General features: G+C 33.1%; 1 protein-coding gene across 1 annotated transcript in view; it reads right to left on the bottom strand.

Annotated features, from left to right (window-relative positions):
• Positions 1-14,231: 14,231 nt before the first annotated feature.
• cnir (cornichon-like protein) overlaps positions 14,232-21,446 on the bottom strand; it is a 68,354-nt gene continuing 61,139 nt past the window's right edge. Inside the window, exon 5 of the mRNA XM_090398666.1 lies at positions 14,232-16,115. Within this exon, the coding sequence (XP_090254792.1) occupies positions 16,055-16,115 (61 nt within the window). The 3' untranslated portion in view covers positions 14,232-16,054. The remainder of the gene's footprint in view (positions 16,116-21,446) is intronic.

Raw genomic sequence — 21,446 nt, 5'->3', positions numbered from 1 at the left:
TAAAACAACTCGTAATTTTTCATCAATATTTCCCCATTCACCTGGATCTTCTAAATTTACAGAGACTAACAATGTGTTAGTTTCATGGTCAACTGCAACTAAATCTTCTCCTAACTGTTTTTCACTTAAATCATGCATCTTGTTATCTTGTTCAATAGTTGCAATAGTACTCTCATGCAAACTGGATGATGTGCATGGTTCATCAACTCTGATTTCTGATGTATCGAGTTACAATCTGCATCAAAATATTTTAATATTTTAACAAATTTATTAAGAGCCCCAGTTTGTTTCTTAATATCTGCTTCTTTCGCGGCATGACGCTTACGATTTTGTGCACGATAACTTTTTTTTAAATTTTTGATTCCATTTCTATTTTATACACACAAGAAATTATTACACAACACCACACAGAGACGAAATAATAGTCCGCACTGCGCTACTGTCAGTAGCCTTCTGAGATGCGTATGACTGGTTTACCTAGCAACGAATGTTTTGTACGAACATTCGTTTCTGCGCATGTTCACCGTTTCACTTTAGATAGACTGCAGTAGACACAACATTCTGCAGGCAAGCATCTGCTCTCGCTACAAAATTGCAAACAGCCAGCTGATCAATGAGGCGGCAATATAATTTTTTTTTTAAATTTTTATTCGGTGAATCGGGCCTTATTTATTTTAATATTGATCATTCTAAGAATTTTTTGTTTTTATGATAAAAATTTTGTTTCTTAAAAATGAACTTATGAACCGTGCCACGGCGGCGGCGCCCCCTTCGTAGCGACGCCCGCTTCCGTCGGCCCTTTGAATAAGCAAAGCATATTGGACATTTTAATTAAAAAAAAAAAAAAAAAGGTTACACCAGAAGAACCGCAGCTTGGTCCTTCTCATAGGGAAGGTAATGAAGATGTGACGGTGGAGGAAGATTTCAGTGATTATTCTCCTATTTTATAGTGGCAGTATCACACAGAACAGTACAGTTTTATAAGACTTAAAAATTAAAGTAACGGTACTTATTATGTCCCTAATCCCTGTCGATTTAATGTATTGACTTACGCCCGCTCCAACTTACATCCCGCCAGATGGAACGGAAGCCAGCCCGACGTAAGTCGATGGATGGCTGTGTATATATATATATATATATATATATATATATATATATATATATATATATATATACAGGGTGTTCGGGATAAATTTGACATATTTATAATTAATTATATTTTTCCGTAAGTTACATGTATTAACACACACTTCTCTTCATTTAAAAGTTTGGACCCTTCTTCATTCATATACAAGATGTCAGAAAGGATGGATAGCTGGAACCCACCTGAATCATGGAAGAGAATAACTTGTATCATGATGATTCGTGCCCGCCATCAAAATAAGGATATTACGACTGCTCCCTGAATACAGTAAAAACAATCAGGCATGAACTAGAGACTTGCAATGGTGACTACGAGGATGTAGCAAGAAGAAAGATCCCTAGCAGACGATCTGATTGCGTTCGTACAGCAGAATTCCTCGCAAATCTGCAGGAACAGGTGTTGAAGAACCCTGGCATTGGAATTCGGGCTTTGTTCGTGGAGTTGCTAACTGTAGTCAAGCCCTGGATAACAAGGGTAGCCAATGGTAGGTCGTATGTATGGCAGCAGGATTCGGCCCCTTGCCACACCTCTGGGAAAAGTCAAAAATGGTTGTCTGAAAATTTCTACGACTTCACCAGTCCAAATGTCTGGCCTCCAAACTCCCCAGACCTTAACCCCATGGATTATTTTGTATGGGGCGCAGTTGAAAAAGACACCAATCGCACTTCCAGTAATACAAAAGCCCAGTTAATGGATAAAATTAAAACAGTTTTTGCGGCCCTTCCCAGGGAGACTGTAGCATCAGCTTGTTCAAGGTTCCGAAGCAGAATTGAAGCTGTGATCGATGCTAATGGTGGTTATTTTGAGTAAATCTTGTTGATAGTATTGTAATTAACTCTGCCTGTAATGTTTTTTTGTCAATTCATTAAATTTAATAGATACAAAGAAGATTTTCTTTTTCCTTACGAAACTGTCAAATTTATCCCGAACACCCTGTATATATATATATATATATATATATATATATATATATGGGAATAAATTTTTAACTTGGGTATATTGTATATTAGGATAACCAAGCAATTTTATATGCTTGGTTATTTTAGCTCCTAATCCCAAGTATGCAAACAATTAAGTTTGCGCCTGAAACAAAGTTCAAGTCTAAAGATGGTACAACACCAGGGCAACTCATTGTAAAGGTGGCTAAAGCTTTGATCACTATTCTTAGTATTTTCCCATAATGTAAAGCACATCTCACTAGAAGATGTATACTGCAATGCATTATGGGTGGGGTCACTACCCACCCATAATGCATTGCAGTATACATCTTCTAGTGAGATGTGCTTTACATTATGGGAAAATACTAAGAATAGTGATCAAAGCTTTAGCCACCTTTACAATGAGTTGCCCTGGTGTTGTACCATCTTTAGACTTGAACTTTGTTTCAGGCGCAAACTTAATTGTTTGCATACTTGGGATTAGGAGCTAAAATAACCAAGCATATAAAATTGCTTGGTTATCCTAATATATATATATATATATATATATATATATATATATTTTTTTTTTTTTTTCAGTATTATCATAATCCTGAAATCTCTTCGCTTGTAAAGAAATCCATGCAATCACTCTTAAAGACATTCTGAAATAATCCAACAGAGGATTTACATTATCTAAAATTCCCCATATGCTGAATAACCAATGAGGTTATGGATTATAAAATCTCGGTTATTGTAGGTCAGAATGTCTTCATTTTGAAAGGGAAAACATACAGCTATCTTTCAGTATACTCAAGTGCAATAGGCTATCAGAAATATAACTTTTTGTCACAGCAAAAAACAGCTAAACTTTCATCAGAATTTTCCAATAATCTGCCTTTGAAGTCATTATTACCCATTACAAAGTATATGTACATATACAGGGTGGTCCAAAAGTAACACTTTATTTTTATACTTGAAATGTTTTATTTCAAGTACATGTATAAAATTTTCATTTTAATTTTCAGCTTTTTTTTGTGTTCTGATTATCATTATAACTATCAAAAATTTGAAAATAAAAAAAAAATGCATTACTTTGGACAACCCTGTATATATATATAATATGTGTTCCTACCATGGAACACATATTCTTCAGTTCTGTATTATGTTTATTTCCGAAACAGTTCATGACTTTTTCAACACTTGATAGCATTTCAATAAAAATTATTTAAAGTTGAAAACATGTTAGTTCACTGACCATTCTGAGCGTCATAAATAGCAATAACCACTTTTTTCCCCCCCAGAATGTATTCAAATGTGTAGTTGAATAGCGGTACTCACCTGTTATAATATAATAAAATTGGTTTAATCCTTTATCCAAGTGTGAGCAAACAAAGTTTGCATCTGAAAGTATCTTCAGGACTGGGGTAAGGTGGTACAACACCAGGGAAACTCGTTGCAAAGGTGGAACAAGCTACCAACACTCCTATCTCAGTATCTCCTATAATGCAAAACACATCTCCCTACAGATATGTCTAATGTTATGCATTAAGGGAAAGGCCACTACCCAGACTAGTTTTGACCTTTATTGAGGTCTCTTCAGTGGGAGCCAGGCCAAAGTGGAATACCAGGCAGAAGCATTAGCAGGTCATCTCTACCTATAGGAGTTGCCAGATGGTGTGCCACCCTTTTTTAATAAATTATTCTGGATTTAGAGAAAGATGTTGAAAGTTTATTTTTTACTTGGTTAGAGTATAATAAAATTGGTTTAATCCTTTATCCAAGTGTGAGCAAACAAAGTTTGCGCCTGAAAGTATCTTCAGGACTGGGGTAAGGTGGCAACTCCTATAGGTAGAGATGACCTGCTAATGCTTCTGCCTGGTATCTCCACTTGGGCCTGGCTCCCACTGAAGAGACCTCAATAAAGGTCGAAACTACTCTGGGTAGTGGCCTTTCCCTTAATGCATAACATTAGACATATCTGTAGGGAGATGTGTTTTGCATTATAGGAGATACTGAGATAGGAGTGTTGGTAGCTTGCTCAATCTTTGCAACGAGTTGCCCTGGTGTTGTGCCACCTTACCACAGTCCTGAAGATACTTTCAGGCGCAAACTTTGTTTGCTCACACTTGGATAAAGGATTAAACCAATTTTATTATACTCTAACCAAGTGAAAAATAAACTTTCAACATCTTTCTCTAAATCCAGAGTAATTCACTAAAAAAGGGTGGCACACCATCTGGCAACTCCTATAGGTAGAGATGACCTGCTAATGCTTCTGCTTGGTATCTCCACGAATAAAAGCTGGATTTGAAAAAAGTCCTTTTTAGGACTTCCAGGGTAACAAATGGCAATGCTGTAGCCAATGAAGTTTTAACTGAGGCTCGGCTATCGTTACCCAGCCATGAGCCTAGAGCCTCTTAGCTCGATAACACTCCATTCACACAGATTCACTTCATTCAGATGACGGGATAAAGAGTCAAGGACTCAGTCCATCGCCCAGTTCTTATAAGAACTATAAGAACTGGTATCTCCACTTGGGCCTGGCTCCCACTGAAGAGACCTCAATACTTGGATAAAGGATTAAACCAATTTTATTATACTCTAACCAAGTGAAAAATAAACTTTCAACACCTGTTATAATGTTGTGTATGATTTGGTTTCAAGCGGGGGGAGGGAGAACTACACCTTAATCACCCTTTAAGCATGGCTTACAGAGTACTGAGTAGGATTTCCTATTTGTTTTATTCCAGAGGGTGCAATATCACTCTTGAGTGAATTTGGCGAGCCTTTAGGTAATGCATTTTAAAAGTAAGCCAGAAAGCACTGGCTGTTATTTTTATTATTTATTCTGATATTGACAGTGCACACAAGACCTACAACAGAACAGCACCCTGCATAGGCGAATGGTTAAGGAGAAGGGAGGAATCTATTAACAAGTTTCTTGAAAAGCTGGGTTTTATTTGTTGGAATTTGGCTATATCACTTTTCACTTCAGTGAAGAGGTCACTTATATGACTTTTTTTTTTTTGCCAGAAATTTGTCAAAAGTGTTTGTGTAATTTTGTCTAAGCATACTGTAGGTGGTTGAGTGTTGCCAATTTAGACAAACAGGCATTTTCACATCTTGCGTGAGCAGCTGCGTATGACTGGAGTCTGTTCTGGTTTAATTCCTTCCCCATAAGTTATTAGTCTTCTCTTTTGGTTTGGTTTTGTAATAGAAGCTACTTCTGCATATGAAATATATATATATATATATATATATATATATATATACATACATATATATATTTCTTTTTTTTTTTTTTTTTAAAAATAATAATTATACTGATTAGGAACACCGAGAAAGGTATGATAAAAACTTTAATCAAACACGACTTCTTCAGGTGTATAAATAACTACAAAAGAACTGGAAAAATAAGTTAAAAAACATGGACTTCTCATATAAAACAAATTGGGAATAGTAACAGTCAAATTTGAACTGTTGTCCGTGTGACAGGTCTAGCGTGAGTGGCTACTGACTCGAGAGTGGCAAAATTGAATTGTTGCGCAGTGAGAGTCAGGCAAGCTGTAGCTTAAATTATTGTTCATGTGTGATGGGTCCAGAACTATTTCTTTAGATTCTAAGATGCGCCTCTCTAGTTCATCACTGCATTTATGGATAGTGGTCGTAAGGTTCCAGTCTATCTGGTGTTGGCGCTCGCATGGGTTCTCTTGTAAGAGATGTCACGTTGATGCTCCTCAAGATGTAGTGAGACAGACTTATCTGTTTGTCCATAATAAGGTTTACTGCAGCTGCAGATGATTTTGTAAACTAGAAATTGAAGTTGGTTGTGTTTTTGTTTGGGTTGACTCAGGAAAGAACTTCACTCCTATTACACACATTCAATTGCCGTTTGTAAGCTCTCTATCACCAAAACTGGCAAAAATTATGAAGAAATTCAACATCAGAACATACTTCATCACCCTACCAAAACTTCGTTCTTTCCTGAGTCAACCCAAACAAAAACACAACCAACTTCAATTTCCAGGAGTTTACAAAATCATCTGCAGCTGCGGTAAACCTTATTATGGACAAACAGATAAGTCTGTCTCACTACGTCTTGAGGAGCATCAACTCCAATCTAGAAGAGCACCAACACCAGATAGACTGGAACCTTACAACCACTATCCATAAATGCAGTGATGAACTAGAGAGGCGTATCTTAGAATCTAAAGAAATAGTTCTGGACCCATCACACATGAACAATAATTTAAGCTACAGCTTGCCTGACTCTCATTGTGCAACAATTCAATTCTGCCACTCTCGAGTCAGTAGCCACTTTAATTTATTTTTCCAGTTCTTTTGTAGTTATTTACACACCTGAAGAAGTCGGTGCTCTGACGAAACTAGTCGTGTTTGATTAGTTTTTATCATACCTTTCTCAGTGTTCCTAGTCAGTATAATTATTTTTTATGTCTACAAGTCAAGTGAATAGAAGCTATGTATATGTATATATATATATATATTGTTTTTTATGTCTACAAGCCGAGTGAATAGAAGCTATATATATATATCGACCAACCTTTGCTAGGTATCTCTTTAAAAAAAAAAGCCAATAGTAGTAATTTAAAAATTGTGAATAATGAGTCATTTAAAAAAAAAGTTTTAATTCTTCTTTAAGCTCATTTAAGTTCCTGCAAAAAAATGGGACTGTAATGGCTTAGATTTGAAGTTCAGCACTTTGACGACATTTAATGTGAATTAAATCTGTTTGCAAAGACATTGTCATGAGGACCTCTCTCTATCAACAAAACACTGTATCAGTTGAATATTAGTTTTTAGATGGAACTTTTGAAGCCAAGCCACTAACTCTTTCCATCACTGAAGCCGCTCCATCTGAACATACAGTTTATCCATGAGATATTTTTTGTTTCCAAGTATTCATTGATTACTGTAAATATTTCTTCTCCAGTTATCTGTTTGGGAAGTTTCATGCAGAATAAAATGTTCTTTCAAGCAGTTTTCTTCTGGAATTATAAGTAGCTGAGTCAAATTATTGACATCTGTAGAATTGCCATGTAACAGAAACAATTTTTACATTATTCTCTGAATGAGTGTAGTTTATGTATCAAATGACATTGTCAATATGTCTGCTGATATTTTATTTGAAAGTGGTACCTTTGATACTTCTTTTGCTACATTTGGTCCAAACATAGTCTTCACAATTTTTAAGCAGCTGGTAAAATTAGTGACACACCAAAAGTGTATGGCTTTTTCACTCTAACCACTAGTTTAATGATCTTAAAAAAACTGGTTTCTGAGTTTGGTTTCAGTTTCCTGAGTTTGCTATTGTTATGGCTGATGTCATGAATTAACTCTTTTATTTATTTTTTTGTTCTGCATTTGCAGTCTCTTAAATAAATAAATATAAATAAATATCAATGTCAGATGGATGTTTTGCAATCAGGTAGCATCGAAGTTTTACTTGGTACCACAGCTTCATTTGACAATTTGAGACAAATAAGAATTTCAGTTGAGGAATGGAAGATTGATCAGAACACACAAAATTGAATTTAAAATATTCATCAAGGTATTGCCTACTTCTTCCCTTAAACTTCTTTTTTTTTTTTTTTTTTTTGTAAATGGTAAACCTGACAATTTACCAGTGTCATTCAGAAACTTGTCTATTGTGTGTAAATATCAGAGAAATATTATAATTGTTAAGAGAAACCTCCAGGAACCAGGAACTCAAAGGAGACCACATACTGCCTGCACAAACTGTCGTACTTGTTCTTGAATTCATTCACATACAATATCCAATGATAATCCATCAAAAGTCTACAAATTCTCAATTTGTCTTCATAATCAATATTCCATAATCCTGATCATTTTTAACTCTCTCCTTTGCACTCTCTCTCTCTCTCCACTGTGTCAGAATCACCACAGAAACCAGACCAGACCTGTGCACAATAATCCAAGTGAGGTCTTATTATAGCCTTGTAAAGAGGCAAAATGACTTCCTAATCTTTACATGTCCAAGTTTGCTTCAGCATTGCAATTATCCTCTGAGTTGTATCTGCAGTCTTTGCTATATGGTCCTTGAACTTCAACTTCCAGTCAACTAAAACTGGTCCAAGATCCCTAGCCTAATCAGTTCTTGCTAACATAATCCTGCCAACATAATCTGACACTGGATATCTAATCACACCAAAGTGTACGACTTCGGTGTGATTTTCTAACATTAAACTAACAGCCATTTTCACATGCCCACAATTCCAGCCTATTCAAATCATTATGCAAGTACTGCATATCAGCTGCAATTCTGATTACATTGCCTATCTTTGCATCATCATCATCATCAGCAGCAGCAAGAAACAGTTGTATGTCCCTGTCAAACCCTTCCCAATGTCATTAATGTAGAGAAATGAATAACAAAGGACCAAGAACTGACCTTTGTGGTACACTATGGTTACCTTAAATCTTGCATCCTCACATTCCCCATACACCAATTTTTGATTAAATATCAGTGCCATCCTCTTATCCATGCTAATATTTTATAATTCAATCGAATACATTCAACTGATTCAATCCAAAACATTTTTTCCACTCCTGTGGAATCTTCCCTGTTCTTAGAACAAATTATATAACCTGGTTAAAGGAATAGCCAGTTCAACTGAACACTCTTTTAGAGTCTGTGCTGATATCCATCAGTCCCTATTGTTGAATTATTATTCAGTTTGCACAACAGCATCAATACCTCCTCCTCACTTACCTGTTTCTTCATCCAGTGAAGAGGTAGCAGTGATGTTATATATAACTTCTTGTAAATAAATAAATAGAATGGTACAACTTGCGGGTGAAGAAACAGCAGAACTTTAAAATTATCACATACATATGTTGACATCCATCCAACATTGCAACATGAAAGGAAGAGAGCCAAAAGCAAGCAAGCAGCATGTATTTGGCATATTTAGTGAGTTGCATGAAGTTAATTAGACGCATGAATTGTACAATTCATATCTCACAGCACACTTTCAACTTGATCGTGGCATGCTGGTTGAGAAGCATTGTCTTATGCTACCACATACAGTTTCCAGTGATGGCAGGCTCATTTTTACTCCTGCCCTTTGAAAAATTCTGATATCTCTCAGGTAAGCTCCATAGTAAATTATTGCAATTGCATCACCTCCCTTCCCCTATTTTTTTTTATATATATTAAGCTCTGCAATATACATTCCCTCACAATACACATTCCACAGCCTGAAATTATCAGCCTCAACATCATTGATTTCCATGTCACCAGAAATCAAGTAACCAAATTTTTGCATGGTAGTAGTCCAGAAGCTTTAAACAAGGGAATAATCAGTAACATCCACTCCAAGATACAATCTTCTAGATAATCTTCACCATCTTAGCAATGTACACTCAGAAAGTCAATGCTCTGTCTACTATCGCTCCTGGGTCACTTGCCATCTCCACTTTTGGCAGCACAATGCTGTCAATATAGTACAATTTTTTTTGTATTTGAAAGCCTGTACTAAACACAAAAAAAAAAAACAATTGCTAATCATAATACTGCTCTTTTGTGTGGTAGAGATTTATGATGAAATGCATTTTGACATGTACAAAACTTCACCTGTCCCTCTTTATATGCGCACTAATACTGCTTTTTTTGCTAATGATTTTTTCAACAATACACACCAGTTATGACTGCTAACACAAAACAAAAGTGGAGGAAGTCATAATTTTCTTGAAATATTAAAATACAGTTTGTAGGTGGACAGTGAAATGGGAATTGCACTTTAAAATTAACAGTAGCTAAATAAATCACGATATATATTAATTTTCACATTTCATTTTATAATAACTGATATCTTGCAGATTTGGACTTGAAACAGTTTAAATCTAAATGGCCATATGGATGAAAAATATATCAATTAATTTATGCTTTGTATTCGTGTTATTCAACGGTATCCAACCGTTATTTTAGTTTCGATGAGCACTTTGTACAAAAAATCATCCATGTATTTACTATGTAAACATGTCAAGGCCAACAAAGGGGTTAATGGGATGCCATGAATCACCAGATGAGGCAACAAGGGACAAATGACAGAGTGCATGCATGTTACATCTTACTGCTGCATCATATCATTATCAACTTGCACACAATGGGGCAAATGCTTACTTCATCTACTACTGTGACTAAATACTGATTACGTACCTGAACCACTTTTTATCCTCAACAGTTTAATATACATTAAAAATTAGAATTTTATACTGTGCCAAAGTAACAAAATCAGATCTGATTTTGTTACAGTGATCATACTATATGCTTCATCAAGACAGAGCAGGAAAATCAACTTCATTTATGTAAAATGCAAAGGACTGACGAGTCCCTGATCCCCAGTGGTAGCCATATATAATACTTTACACACTCAGCATCCCACAGCAAATGTCCAAATATTTCTACTCAGTAATCAGACTTGCATTCTGCAAGCAGCTACTTTATGATTATCATATGAGGGTGGTCTGAAAAGTTCTTTGCCTAACAATGAAAAAACGAATTATAATTTCAAAATTATTTTTATTTTTCAAAATAATCTCCCTTAAGACTAATATTTATTCCATCGATGCTCCAGCGCCATTATCTCATCCCTATAGTGGTTCTCAGTAAGATCTGCAAAATACCCCTCTATAGCTACAATCACCTCTTGGTTCAAAGTAAAACGCCGACCAGCAAGGAAGAGTTTTAATTTTGGGAAGAGACAGAAGTCAGAGGGAGCCAGATCTGGGGAATAGAGTGGATGTTCCAACAATTCATAGTGCATATCCTTAATTTTCCCATTGCCAAAACACCTTTGTGGGAAGGTGCATTGTCCTGATGAAAGATGATTTTTTTCCCTTCTGCAAACCGGGTCTTTTCTCACGAATTTTTTGTCTAGTCTGATTAAAAGATCGGAATAACATTCCCTGGTTATTGTTTTACCCTTTTCAAGATAATTAATAAACAAAATGCCTTTAGCATCTCAAAACACCGATGCAATGACCTTTCCTGCTGATGGAACTGACTTTGTCTTCTTTGGTGCTGAACAACTGGCTTCTGTCCACTGTTTTGACTGCTGTTTGGATTATGGTGTGTAACGGTGAATCCAAGTCTCATCCATAGCAATAAATCGATGCACAAACTCAGTTTTATTCTTGTTAAAATGTTCCAAGCACTGTGAGATTTTCATGCAAGTGCGTTTTTGATCTGCTGTGAGCAAACAGGCATCCATCTTGCGCAGAGCTTTTACATTTGCAATTCTTAATGCAAAATATATCCTACATGTTCTTTTGAAATGCCTATAGTCTCAGCAATTTCACTTTGACTCGCCGGTCATCCAGTACCATATCGTGCACTTGATCAATGATTTCTGGTGTTGTTACACTTTTTGGATGTTCTTCATGTGGATCATCTTCAAGGCTGGTACAGTGACGTTTAAACTCAGCAGCCCATTTCTTAATTGTCGAAAATGAAGGAGAAGAGCACCCATAAACTTTTATGAACTTCGAATGAATTTCTTTTGGCGTTAAACCTTCTTCTATAAAGAATTTTATAACTGCACAATACTCAATTTTATCCATGTATAAAACAAACTACCTGATAGAATGACCTGCAATTTCACATGGATGCTTATGACAGGTGTATACCAACTTAGAAAAAGAAATCTTGCCGATAGTATTGCCGTTTATGGTCGAGGCCTTTCAGACCACCCTCATAGTCTAGTATCAGCTAAACCTGTCAAAAACAGTGATCAAGTATTCTTTATTTACTATTTGTTCCCTGAAAAAGTTACTTTGAAGTTAAAATTCACATGAATTTATTATTTGATATGAAAAGGAATAAACTATTTATGTCAGAGAAATGGTATACTTTTTCATCATCATAACACTAATTACAGGTATAGATCATATTGGTCTATTCCAGTCTCATTATCCATCTAATATCCTTTTTTGAGGTGTACCTGCCTTCTCTTTCCAATTGGCTTATATTTTACATCTATTTCACTGTATATTTTAGTATTTGTTTAGGATATTGGGTATTGGCCATTAGATTTACATGTTCTATCCATTTTTGTTTATAATTGTTTAGTTTTTCTTCTACTGATTTTGTTTTTAGTTCTTTTAAAATGTCTTTGTTCCTTTTTTGATCTAATAATGTGTATTTTGCAATTCTTCTCATAAATCTCATTTCACTTGTTTTTATTCTTTGTTTATTGCCCAAATTTCACTGTCATATAATATAATGTGGGCACTGCTAAAGTAGTGTATATTTTCAAATTGTTTCTTTTTGTACTATATTTGGGTTGAGTGTTCTATTTATCAGGCCTATAATCTGTAAAAATTTTGAAGTTTTTAATTTTATGTCTTTTTCTCCTTTATATATTTCACATCCAAGATAACTGCAAGTATTTATCTGTTCTATTATTTTATTATTAATAACTATTTCACTTCTAACTGGAGTTTGTCCACAAAATGCCATTGTTTTAGTTTTATCTATGAAAATTTTCATTCCAAACTGTTCTACTATAATGTTTAAATTATATATTGCTCTTTGTAAATTGTCTTCTTTATCTGATATTATTACCTGATCATCTGCAAATAATAGTGTATTTATTTTGTTATTCCAGGAAATTTCTATACCTTGATTGCTTAAGGTGTTCCACTGTATTAATATTTCATTAATGTAAATATTGAAAAGTGTTGGAGATTAGACGGCATTCCTGTATTACTCCTTGGTTTATAGACTGTTTATCAGACAACTTTTCATTTATTTTTATTTCATTATCTTTGTATATATTCAATATTGCATGTAGTAAAATATTAGGTATATTTATTTTTTGTAATATATCAAACAGTATATCTTTTTACTTTGTCAATTGCTTTTTCGTAATCTATAAACAAAAGATGAGTTTCTAAATTATTAAATTCTCTTCTTTTTTCTATAAGTAGTTTTAAACAGAAAGCTGCATCCATTGTACAGCATCCTTTTCTAAATCCATTTTTACATTCTAATAATATTTTTTCACTGTATTTTTAGTTTTTTATTAAGTATTCTACTATATATTTTGTAGCATGTATTCAATAAACTAATACCTCTGAAGTTAGCATGTTTTCTTTTATCCCCTTTTTTAAATATAGGTATTACTATACTTGTATTCCATTCTATTGATATCTGTCCATTTGTATATATTTTATTTAAAAATTTTAATAATCTTTGATGAAATTAAAGATTTCATCAAAGTCCTTTAATTCTTTCATTGTTATCATATCATTTAAAGCATTTTGTAAGTTTCTGGTGTAATTATTTTTGATGCCAGTATTATCCATCCAAAAATCTGTAAAGTAATCCAAGAATTCTTTCACATCTATTTCACAATTTATATTTGCAGTTTCTTTTATATCTGCATTCATGTGTTTTAGTATTTTGTATGCATCGAGTCTTATTTTGTATATTTGGTATACTTTATGAAGGTTTTAACACATATACTTAAAGTAATAAAACCAAACCAATACCTCAGAAGCCATGGTATAGTATAGTAAAGTAAAACATTCTGTAATTAATTAAAAAAAAAAATCGCTAATGCCTTTTATTCCTTTATAGGGAGTAAGTGAGGCCTTTTACCTTACCTAGCTTTCTGAGCCTGAGTGGGCAGTTCAATCTTCACTGGTAGCCATCCAGAGATAGCTGGCTAAAGACTATCACTAATTGTAAGCAGTAACCGATGAAGAGACTGGAAAACAAGTTCTGTTATCTCTTGGTAACTAACCCTAACATATGTTGTCTAAAATAGTGTGGGTTCTAAGGTCAATTTTCTAAGTTTACAGTTTGGAAACTGTAAACTCATGAAAAACCCAAGTTTCCAAGAGAAAAGAACTGCTTGCACCTGCCAGAGATGAACTAATTTGGGAATCGGTTGAAGAAAGGCATAGAAGAAGTTCCTCCAGTTAGCAAATAGACTTAAACTTAAGTCTATTTTCAGATGGCCTAACAGAGAGGATGAAAACGTCACTTCCAATGAGCATTTGAAACAAATCAGAAATCATTTATACAAGAAAATCATTAAGACATCTTTTATGTATTTTTAAATGTGTCTGTGTGTGCACAATGAAATTTGCAGACAAAATTTTAAAAAATACTAATAAAGGAAGGATATCAACTTTTGATTTTAATTACAATTAAAGCTGTACTACAAAATCATTCATCAATAGGAATGTATAAAAATGCACATTAACCTTGTGCATTAGACAGTTTATTTTTTTATTGCACAAGCCATGATGTGAATGGGCAAAACTTCTTAACAGATATCATGCAGATAAGTTAATTTATAGTTAAAAGTGGTAATACTTTAGGAAAAATGTGAAGCAGGTATTTAATGTTACTGCAGAATAAGGAATATTTTTCCATACAACATCAAAAAAAGAAACTAGAAATAGACACTGCATTTATACCAAGATACTGAAATGAAGAACATGGAAAAAAATTACAACTCTGTGAATTAATTAAATCAGGAAAATAAGAATATGCTTTTGATTATTTGTGACAATTTTTTATTGTAAGAATGTAACTCAAAAAAAATTCATTCAGTGTTACAAAAGTACAGATCTGTAGCTGGTAATAAGATTTAATAATTATTAACTGGAAGGATTGTCATTCCTAACATTTTTCATATTGTTCATGGAGCAATGTGAAATCAAAAAGAAGACAAATGTTCTTGAAAAATTGCAAATAATATATGAATTAATTCACTTTCTGTAAAATGGCAAGAATGAATAGGCATTAGACAATTCTTCACAATGACTTTAATCATATAATTATTTATTTAAATGGTAATTTGATAATTACATCAAGCAAACAGCCAAGCAGGATTATTTTTGTAAAAGAAACTGCTGCAATTAGAGTTCAATTATTTTTCAAGAAAAATAAAAATTTTTTTTGAATGTATATTAATCCCTTGATTTTAACGGAAAGACATTAGATGTTAACAAGTAAAATGAAAGAAAACTGGTTTTTAAAATTTAAAACAACCAGCATATTTTTTCACTAAACGTGAATTAAGTAGGCTACATTTTCTGAACAACTTAGTAGTAATCTAATGTGTACAATACAAAGAAATAATCATCTTTAAATGTACAATCTGTTGCTCATACCCATATTTTTCATTATAAATAGAACAAAAAAAAAAAAAAGAAAGGGGGACAACTTCCTATCCCCATACTTTTGACCACCGAAATCAATTCACATCTAATAATTAATTACAAATATACTCTATCCTTCCCTCTCTTTCTCTCACACACACACATACACACACTAATATAATACATTGTTAGATGTCTAATATATAAATTTTATATGCAATGCACTAAACATACAAAAACGTTTTGGTGCAATGAGTCACATTTTCACATTTGATGTATACACATATGCATCAAAATTAAGTAGTTTATTCTATTCCAAACTGATGAACTTTAGATAATGTAATGTTTTGGCCATTTTTTGCCTTCAAGACAACAAAGTCATTTAATCAATCTTTCTTTTTATCACATCTCTAAATTATATAAGACCATTTTTTAAAATTATTTGCATGTAAAATATTCAAAACAATGAGAATATACGTAAGAGTTGCACAGTCATGCTTTTTTTCCCCCTTTTAAACAACAGATTATATCACTAAACTAATTTTCATGTATAGTAAAAATACTTATTCATAGTAAATTCAAAGGAGTAATAATACTGTAGCTATATAAATTATAGTATTGTTACTGCTTATAAATGAATTCTGATATGGAAACAATTAGTAAAAAAAAAATCTAAACATCAACATAAGATCCATGATTCATCAGTTTTATCAAATGTAAATGAACAACTCATACATTCAAATAAGAAAATATATGCAATGAAAAAAAAAAATTCAGAGTGATATTCTAAAGAAATGTTTTACAGGTGTAGTAACAAAAAACAAACCAAAGATTAGAATTCCTGTGATGAGCCTGTGGCACCAGGTGATTTTGTAAGAAGTGCAATGATCATACTGGAAAAAAAGTGATTACATGGATATATTAGAAACAAATTATTAAATACAAGCCAATAAAAACATTAAACCAACAAAAAAAAATATACAAGTGAATTTTTTTTTTTAAGTGCCAAAAATAAGCTAATCAAGAAATAAATCAGTAGTCTCCCCACTTTTCAGACATAGGGACTGAAAAATTCATAGAAAAGGGTGGTGGGTGGTATCCATTTCCCAAACAAATGCTAGCAGTAAAATTCAAGCAAATATAAGGAAAACACTTATTCTTTACAGTGAATATTTTTATTACATTTAATGTGTGAAACAGAGCTTTCTAATGAGGAATATCTCTGATAAAGAAATATTCCTCATTAGAAAGTTTTATGTTTAATATAAAGAGAGAACTCTTCACACATTAAATGTAATAAAAATATTCACTCTAAAGAATGAGTGTTTTCCCTATATTCATTCTCCTGCTGCTGAATTATTGCTCACTTCTATTAAAAATTAAGCTTGGAATTTGTTTTCCTCTTCATTAACATCCCTGGAATATTGCAAGTAATGGGAAAGCTAAAACATTTGGCACTGCAGAATATGCAGATATCCAAACTTTGGACTGTACACTCAGCCTACTTGGTGTGAAAGATTAGAATTAGAACAGAAGTGAGCAACAATTCAGCAACAGGAGAATGCATGTATTTAGCAGTGGTGCAAGTGTTTAACAGTTCACAATTCCACACAATTTGTCGCTGTAAGTGCTTGAATATGTCTGCATGTTCATGACTTCGATGGTTTGACTTTATATATATATATATATATATATATATATATATATATTTTAAACAAATTTCTTAGCATATTCTTATGATAGATTAAACCCACTAATGGAAACCATCTCTATGAGATTGAAGGTGTGCATTCCAGGAATAAAGAATTTGCTGTTTTAGGGATACTTGTGACATAAGACTGAATGATAAATGCACGTCTCTCAGGGGACCCTGTAACCCCTAGAGAACGCGTCCCCTGGGTGGCAGATAGGGGAACCCACCATGTGTGTGTGTGTGTGTGTGTGTGTGTGTGTGTGTGTGTGTGTGTGTGTGTGTGTGTGTATGGTGGGGTGGTCCAAATATACTGAATAAGGACTCATGGACCAACAGGGCCATAAGGGGCAATCATCTTGATTGTAAGGGAAGCGGCACTCCCATGGACCCCTAGCTGGATCTATCCTCTCCTTCTACTTTGAGGAAGATCCACTTACTTTAATCTTTCCTATAAGGCCTTATCAGCCAACTCTTCTTACTTTATGACCCTTATGCTATTAGAGTACTCGAGGGCCATGGGGTCTTTTCATTTCTGGCCTTACAATTATGCCCTCTCTATAAACGTTACTATATCTCTTCTATAATCTACTCTTTCCCCTTCAATATACCCTATTCCTCCTATGGGTTTAAATTTGGAAGAAGGCTAGTTCAGAAGCCTTAAGGTAGCAGCCCTACCACTGAACTATTCCATCGTCAGGCTAGTCCCCTGACATGGAGAACATAATTCTACTTGTAAGCTGACAGAAAAAGATAATTGGATTGAATCTATGGGAAACGACCCTGGAATGGAAAAGGGAAAACGAAAATAGAAATGACAAAATATAATACACATAGCAAACTGGAATGTAAGAGGAATAGCATATAAAGAAATAGAATTAGACCAGTTATTAAATGAAAGAAATTTTAAAATAGCAGTAATCACTGAAACAAAAAAGAAATTAAAAGGAACTATGAGAACTGAAAATTTTAATGTGATATATAGTGGAGTCGACAGAGACCAAAGAGCACAAGCAGGAGTCATGACTTGGATTCATAACTCCCTTTCAAAACAGTTAAAACATTATAAATTATGGAATAACAGAATAATAGAAGCTAGAATAAAAATAGATAGAGGCTATTTAACAATAATTGGTTTATATGCCCCAGATGAAGGAAGAGAACAGGATAATATTGATTTTTATAATCAGCTACAAAACATATATAATAAAATAAATAAAAATGATTACATAATTTTAGCAGGAGACTTAAATGCAAGAATTGGAAACACGAAAATTAATAATAATATAGGAATACATGGAGAACACACTCTAAACAGAAATTGTAAAAAATTGATCGACTTTGTAGTTTATAATAACCTAAAAATAATGAATTCCTTCTATAAACATAAAGACATACATAAATATACTTGGGCAGCAAGAGGATGGAAATCAATATTAGATTACTTCATATTAAATGAAAAGACATCAAAATTTTTACTAGATGTTAGAGTTCACAGAGGATATGAAACAAGCAGTGACCACTTCCTTGTTAAAATAAAATTAAGATTACCACCTAAATGGCTACAAGTAACAAGAACAGAAAGAAAAATTAAAACATTTGTTTATAAAACTAGACTATTGAATGACACAAATGTACAATGGCTATATGAACAAAGAATTAACCAATATCTAGATAAAATAAAACAAAATGAAGAAATAGAAATAGAATGGCTTAATATAAAAACGATGCTAAATGCAGCAGCAAATGAAAGCTTAGGAAAGACCAAAAAATTCAATAAAAGAAAAAAACTGAAGATCTGGGATGATACAATCAAAGAAATAATCAAAAAGAAAAAAGAAGCCTACCACAAATGGTTAAGCAGTAAAAGATTAGAAGATGAAATAGAATATAAAAGAATAAGAGCCATAGCTAAAAGAGAAGTCAGAAAAAGACATAGAGAATCATGGAATAAATTTGTTTCTAATTTAGAACATGATTTATATAAAATAAGACCCAATGTATATAAGATTTTGAAACACCTAAATGCAGATACCAAAGAAAACAAAATTAAACACTGAATTGAAATTAGAAGAATTTCTAAATTACTACACAGAACTGTGGACAGACAAATATTTTAAAAAAGACAACTGGCAAACAATTAACGAAAATGAAAAGGAAATAACTGAAGAAGAATTAGAAATCAGCCTGAAAGAAACAAGAAACAGAAAATCACCTGGAGAAGATAAGCTAGGTTCAGAACTATATAAATACGCAGGAACAAGATTCAAAGAAAGACTTATTTTTAAATAAAATTTACTCAACTGGTATCCCCCCCAATAGAATGGAAAAAAGCAATTGTGATTCCTATCTTTAAGAAAGGTAATAGAAATGACCCTAAAAACTATAGAGGTATCAGTATACTAAATTCCTGTTACAAAATATATAGCAGAATCTTAAATAACAAACTAATGAAATATTCCAAAAACTTCATTCTAGAGGTACAGAATGGATTTAGAAAAGGACGATCATGTATAGACCCAGCCTTCTGCCTAAAATTAATAATAGAGAAAAGAAGAGAATATAATTTAGAAACACACATTGCATTTATTGACTTTGAAAAAGCATTTGACAAAGTTAAAAGAAACATATTATTTAACATATTAAGAAAGACAAATACCAAATAATATCCTAAAAGCTATCACGAGTATATATGAAAATAATCAAATACAAATAAGATTAAATCACGAGCTATCATATACAAGAGAGATAAACCAAGGGGTCCGACAGGGATGTCCCCTCTCAGCAACTCTTTTTAATATCTACTTAAATGAAATAATAATAAAATGGAGTAAAAATTTACATCAAGGAATTAAACTTTCACCTACAGTTAACTTAAACACTCTCCTCTTTGCAGACGACCAAATAATAATTACAAATTCTGAAGATAACTTACAGAAAGCTATTTTAAATCTAAATGAGATATCCAAAGATTATGGTATGATAATATCAACGGAAAAATCAAAACTATGGCCTTTAAAGGACAAGATCCAGCAAGAACTAAAATCGTAATAGATAATAAGACCTTAGAACAGGTGAATTCATTTAACTACCTAGGATGTATGATCACATATGAAAATGAAAACGATATAAATGTAAAAATTGCAAAATATTTAAAAATAACAGGTGTAATTAACTCTATATTTAAACCAAACCTAGTTCAAAAACAAACCAGGCTAAAAGTATACAATACATTAGCCTTACCGGTCTTAATGTATGGAAGCGAAATCTGGACAATAAAACAAAAAAGACAAACAAAGATTAACAACAGCAGAAATGAAGTTTATGAGAAAAACTGCAAAGTATACCCTATTTGATCACAAAAGAAATGAAGATATTATGAAAGAATTAAACCAAGAACCAGTAATAGAAAAAATTAAAAAATATAAACATAAATGGATGGAACACGTTCAAAGAATGAAAACAGAATGATTACCAAAACAAGCCTTAAAGTACAAGCCATTAGGAAAAAGAAAACCAGGATGTCCTCTTAAACGATTCAACGATGACTTCTAAGGCTGGAACAGGCCATGCTAGGCCTAAATCCTTGATACATATGATGATGATGATGATGATAAATGCACGTAAACACAAGAAAGATATTTAATTAACCAAATATTTTGGTCTGGAAATAGCAGACCATCCTCTGTGGTATTACAAGAACAGTTATAAAAATACAAGCTAGAATATTAACAATAGATCATTTAAAATAGAACAAGCTGCGTGATGTTATATCACTAAGTATGAAACGGAATATTTTGAAGTAGAGACATGATTGGAAAAAAAAAAAAAAAATTAATGAGTAATCTTGATTAGACTTTCCCAGATTTTTGATTAGATATACAGTCATTACGATTCAGGTTGGGATGATGGAGCAAGGCCTCCACACTTTTCTTGAACAAACGTTCAAACCTATAACGGGATCTATGTAAGAGGCGAGTCCTGGTCCAAAGGATGTTGTGGTCAGTTTCAATCCCGTTCTGAGCCAATCCAGACTTTTCAGGTTTGTTGTGAAGAATGGAGGATTGATGTTCTTGGATTCTTTTTTCAAGAGAACATCCAGTCTGTCCAAAATAGGATAGATCACATTGTATCTTTTTGCTATGATTGAATGTTTTGGTGAAACTGTTGCTACTTAGAAAAAGCCTTCTCTTTACTACCCTTTCAAAAGGATAGATCACAGTTGCATGGAATTTGATAAACTCCAGGAAGAGATAAAGGACTCGCCTCTTACATAGATCTCATTATAAGTTTGAACGTTTGTTCAAGGAAAGTGTGGAGGCCTTGCTCCATTGTCCCAACCTGAACATAATGACTGTATATCTATATCAAAAATCTGGGAAAGTCTAATCAAGATTACTCATTAAATTTTTTTTTTTCAATCATGTCTCTATCTCAAAATATTCCGTTTCATACTTAGTGATATAACATCACGCGGCTTGTTCTATTTTAAACAATAGAACAAGCTAGAATTTTAACAATCTATTGTTAATAT

This window comes from Typopeltis vanoorti, chromosome 10 (assembly GCF_054136105.1).
Source record: "Typopeltis vanoorti isolate ZY-2024b chromosome 10, IOZ_Tvanoo_1.0, whole genome shotgun sequence".
NCBI classification, from domain to species: Eukaryota; Metazoa; Arthropoda; class Arachnida; order Uropygi; family Thelyphonidae; genus Typopeltis; species Typopeltis vanoorti.
This window is presented reverse-complemented; position numbering and strand designations above follow the sequence as displayed.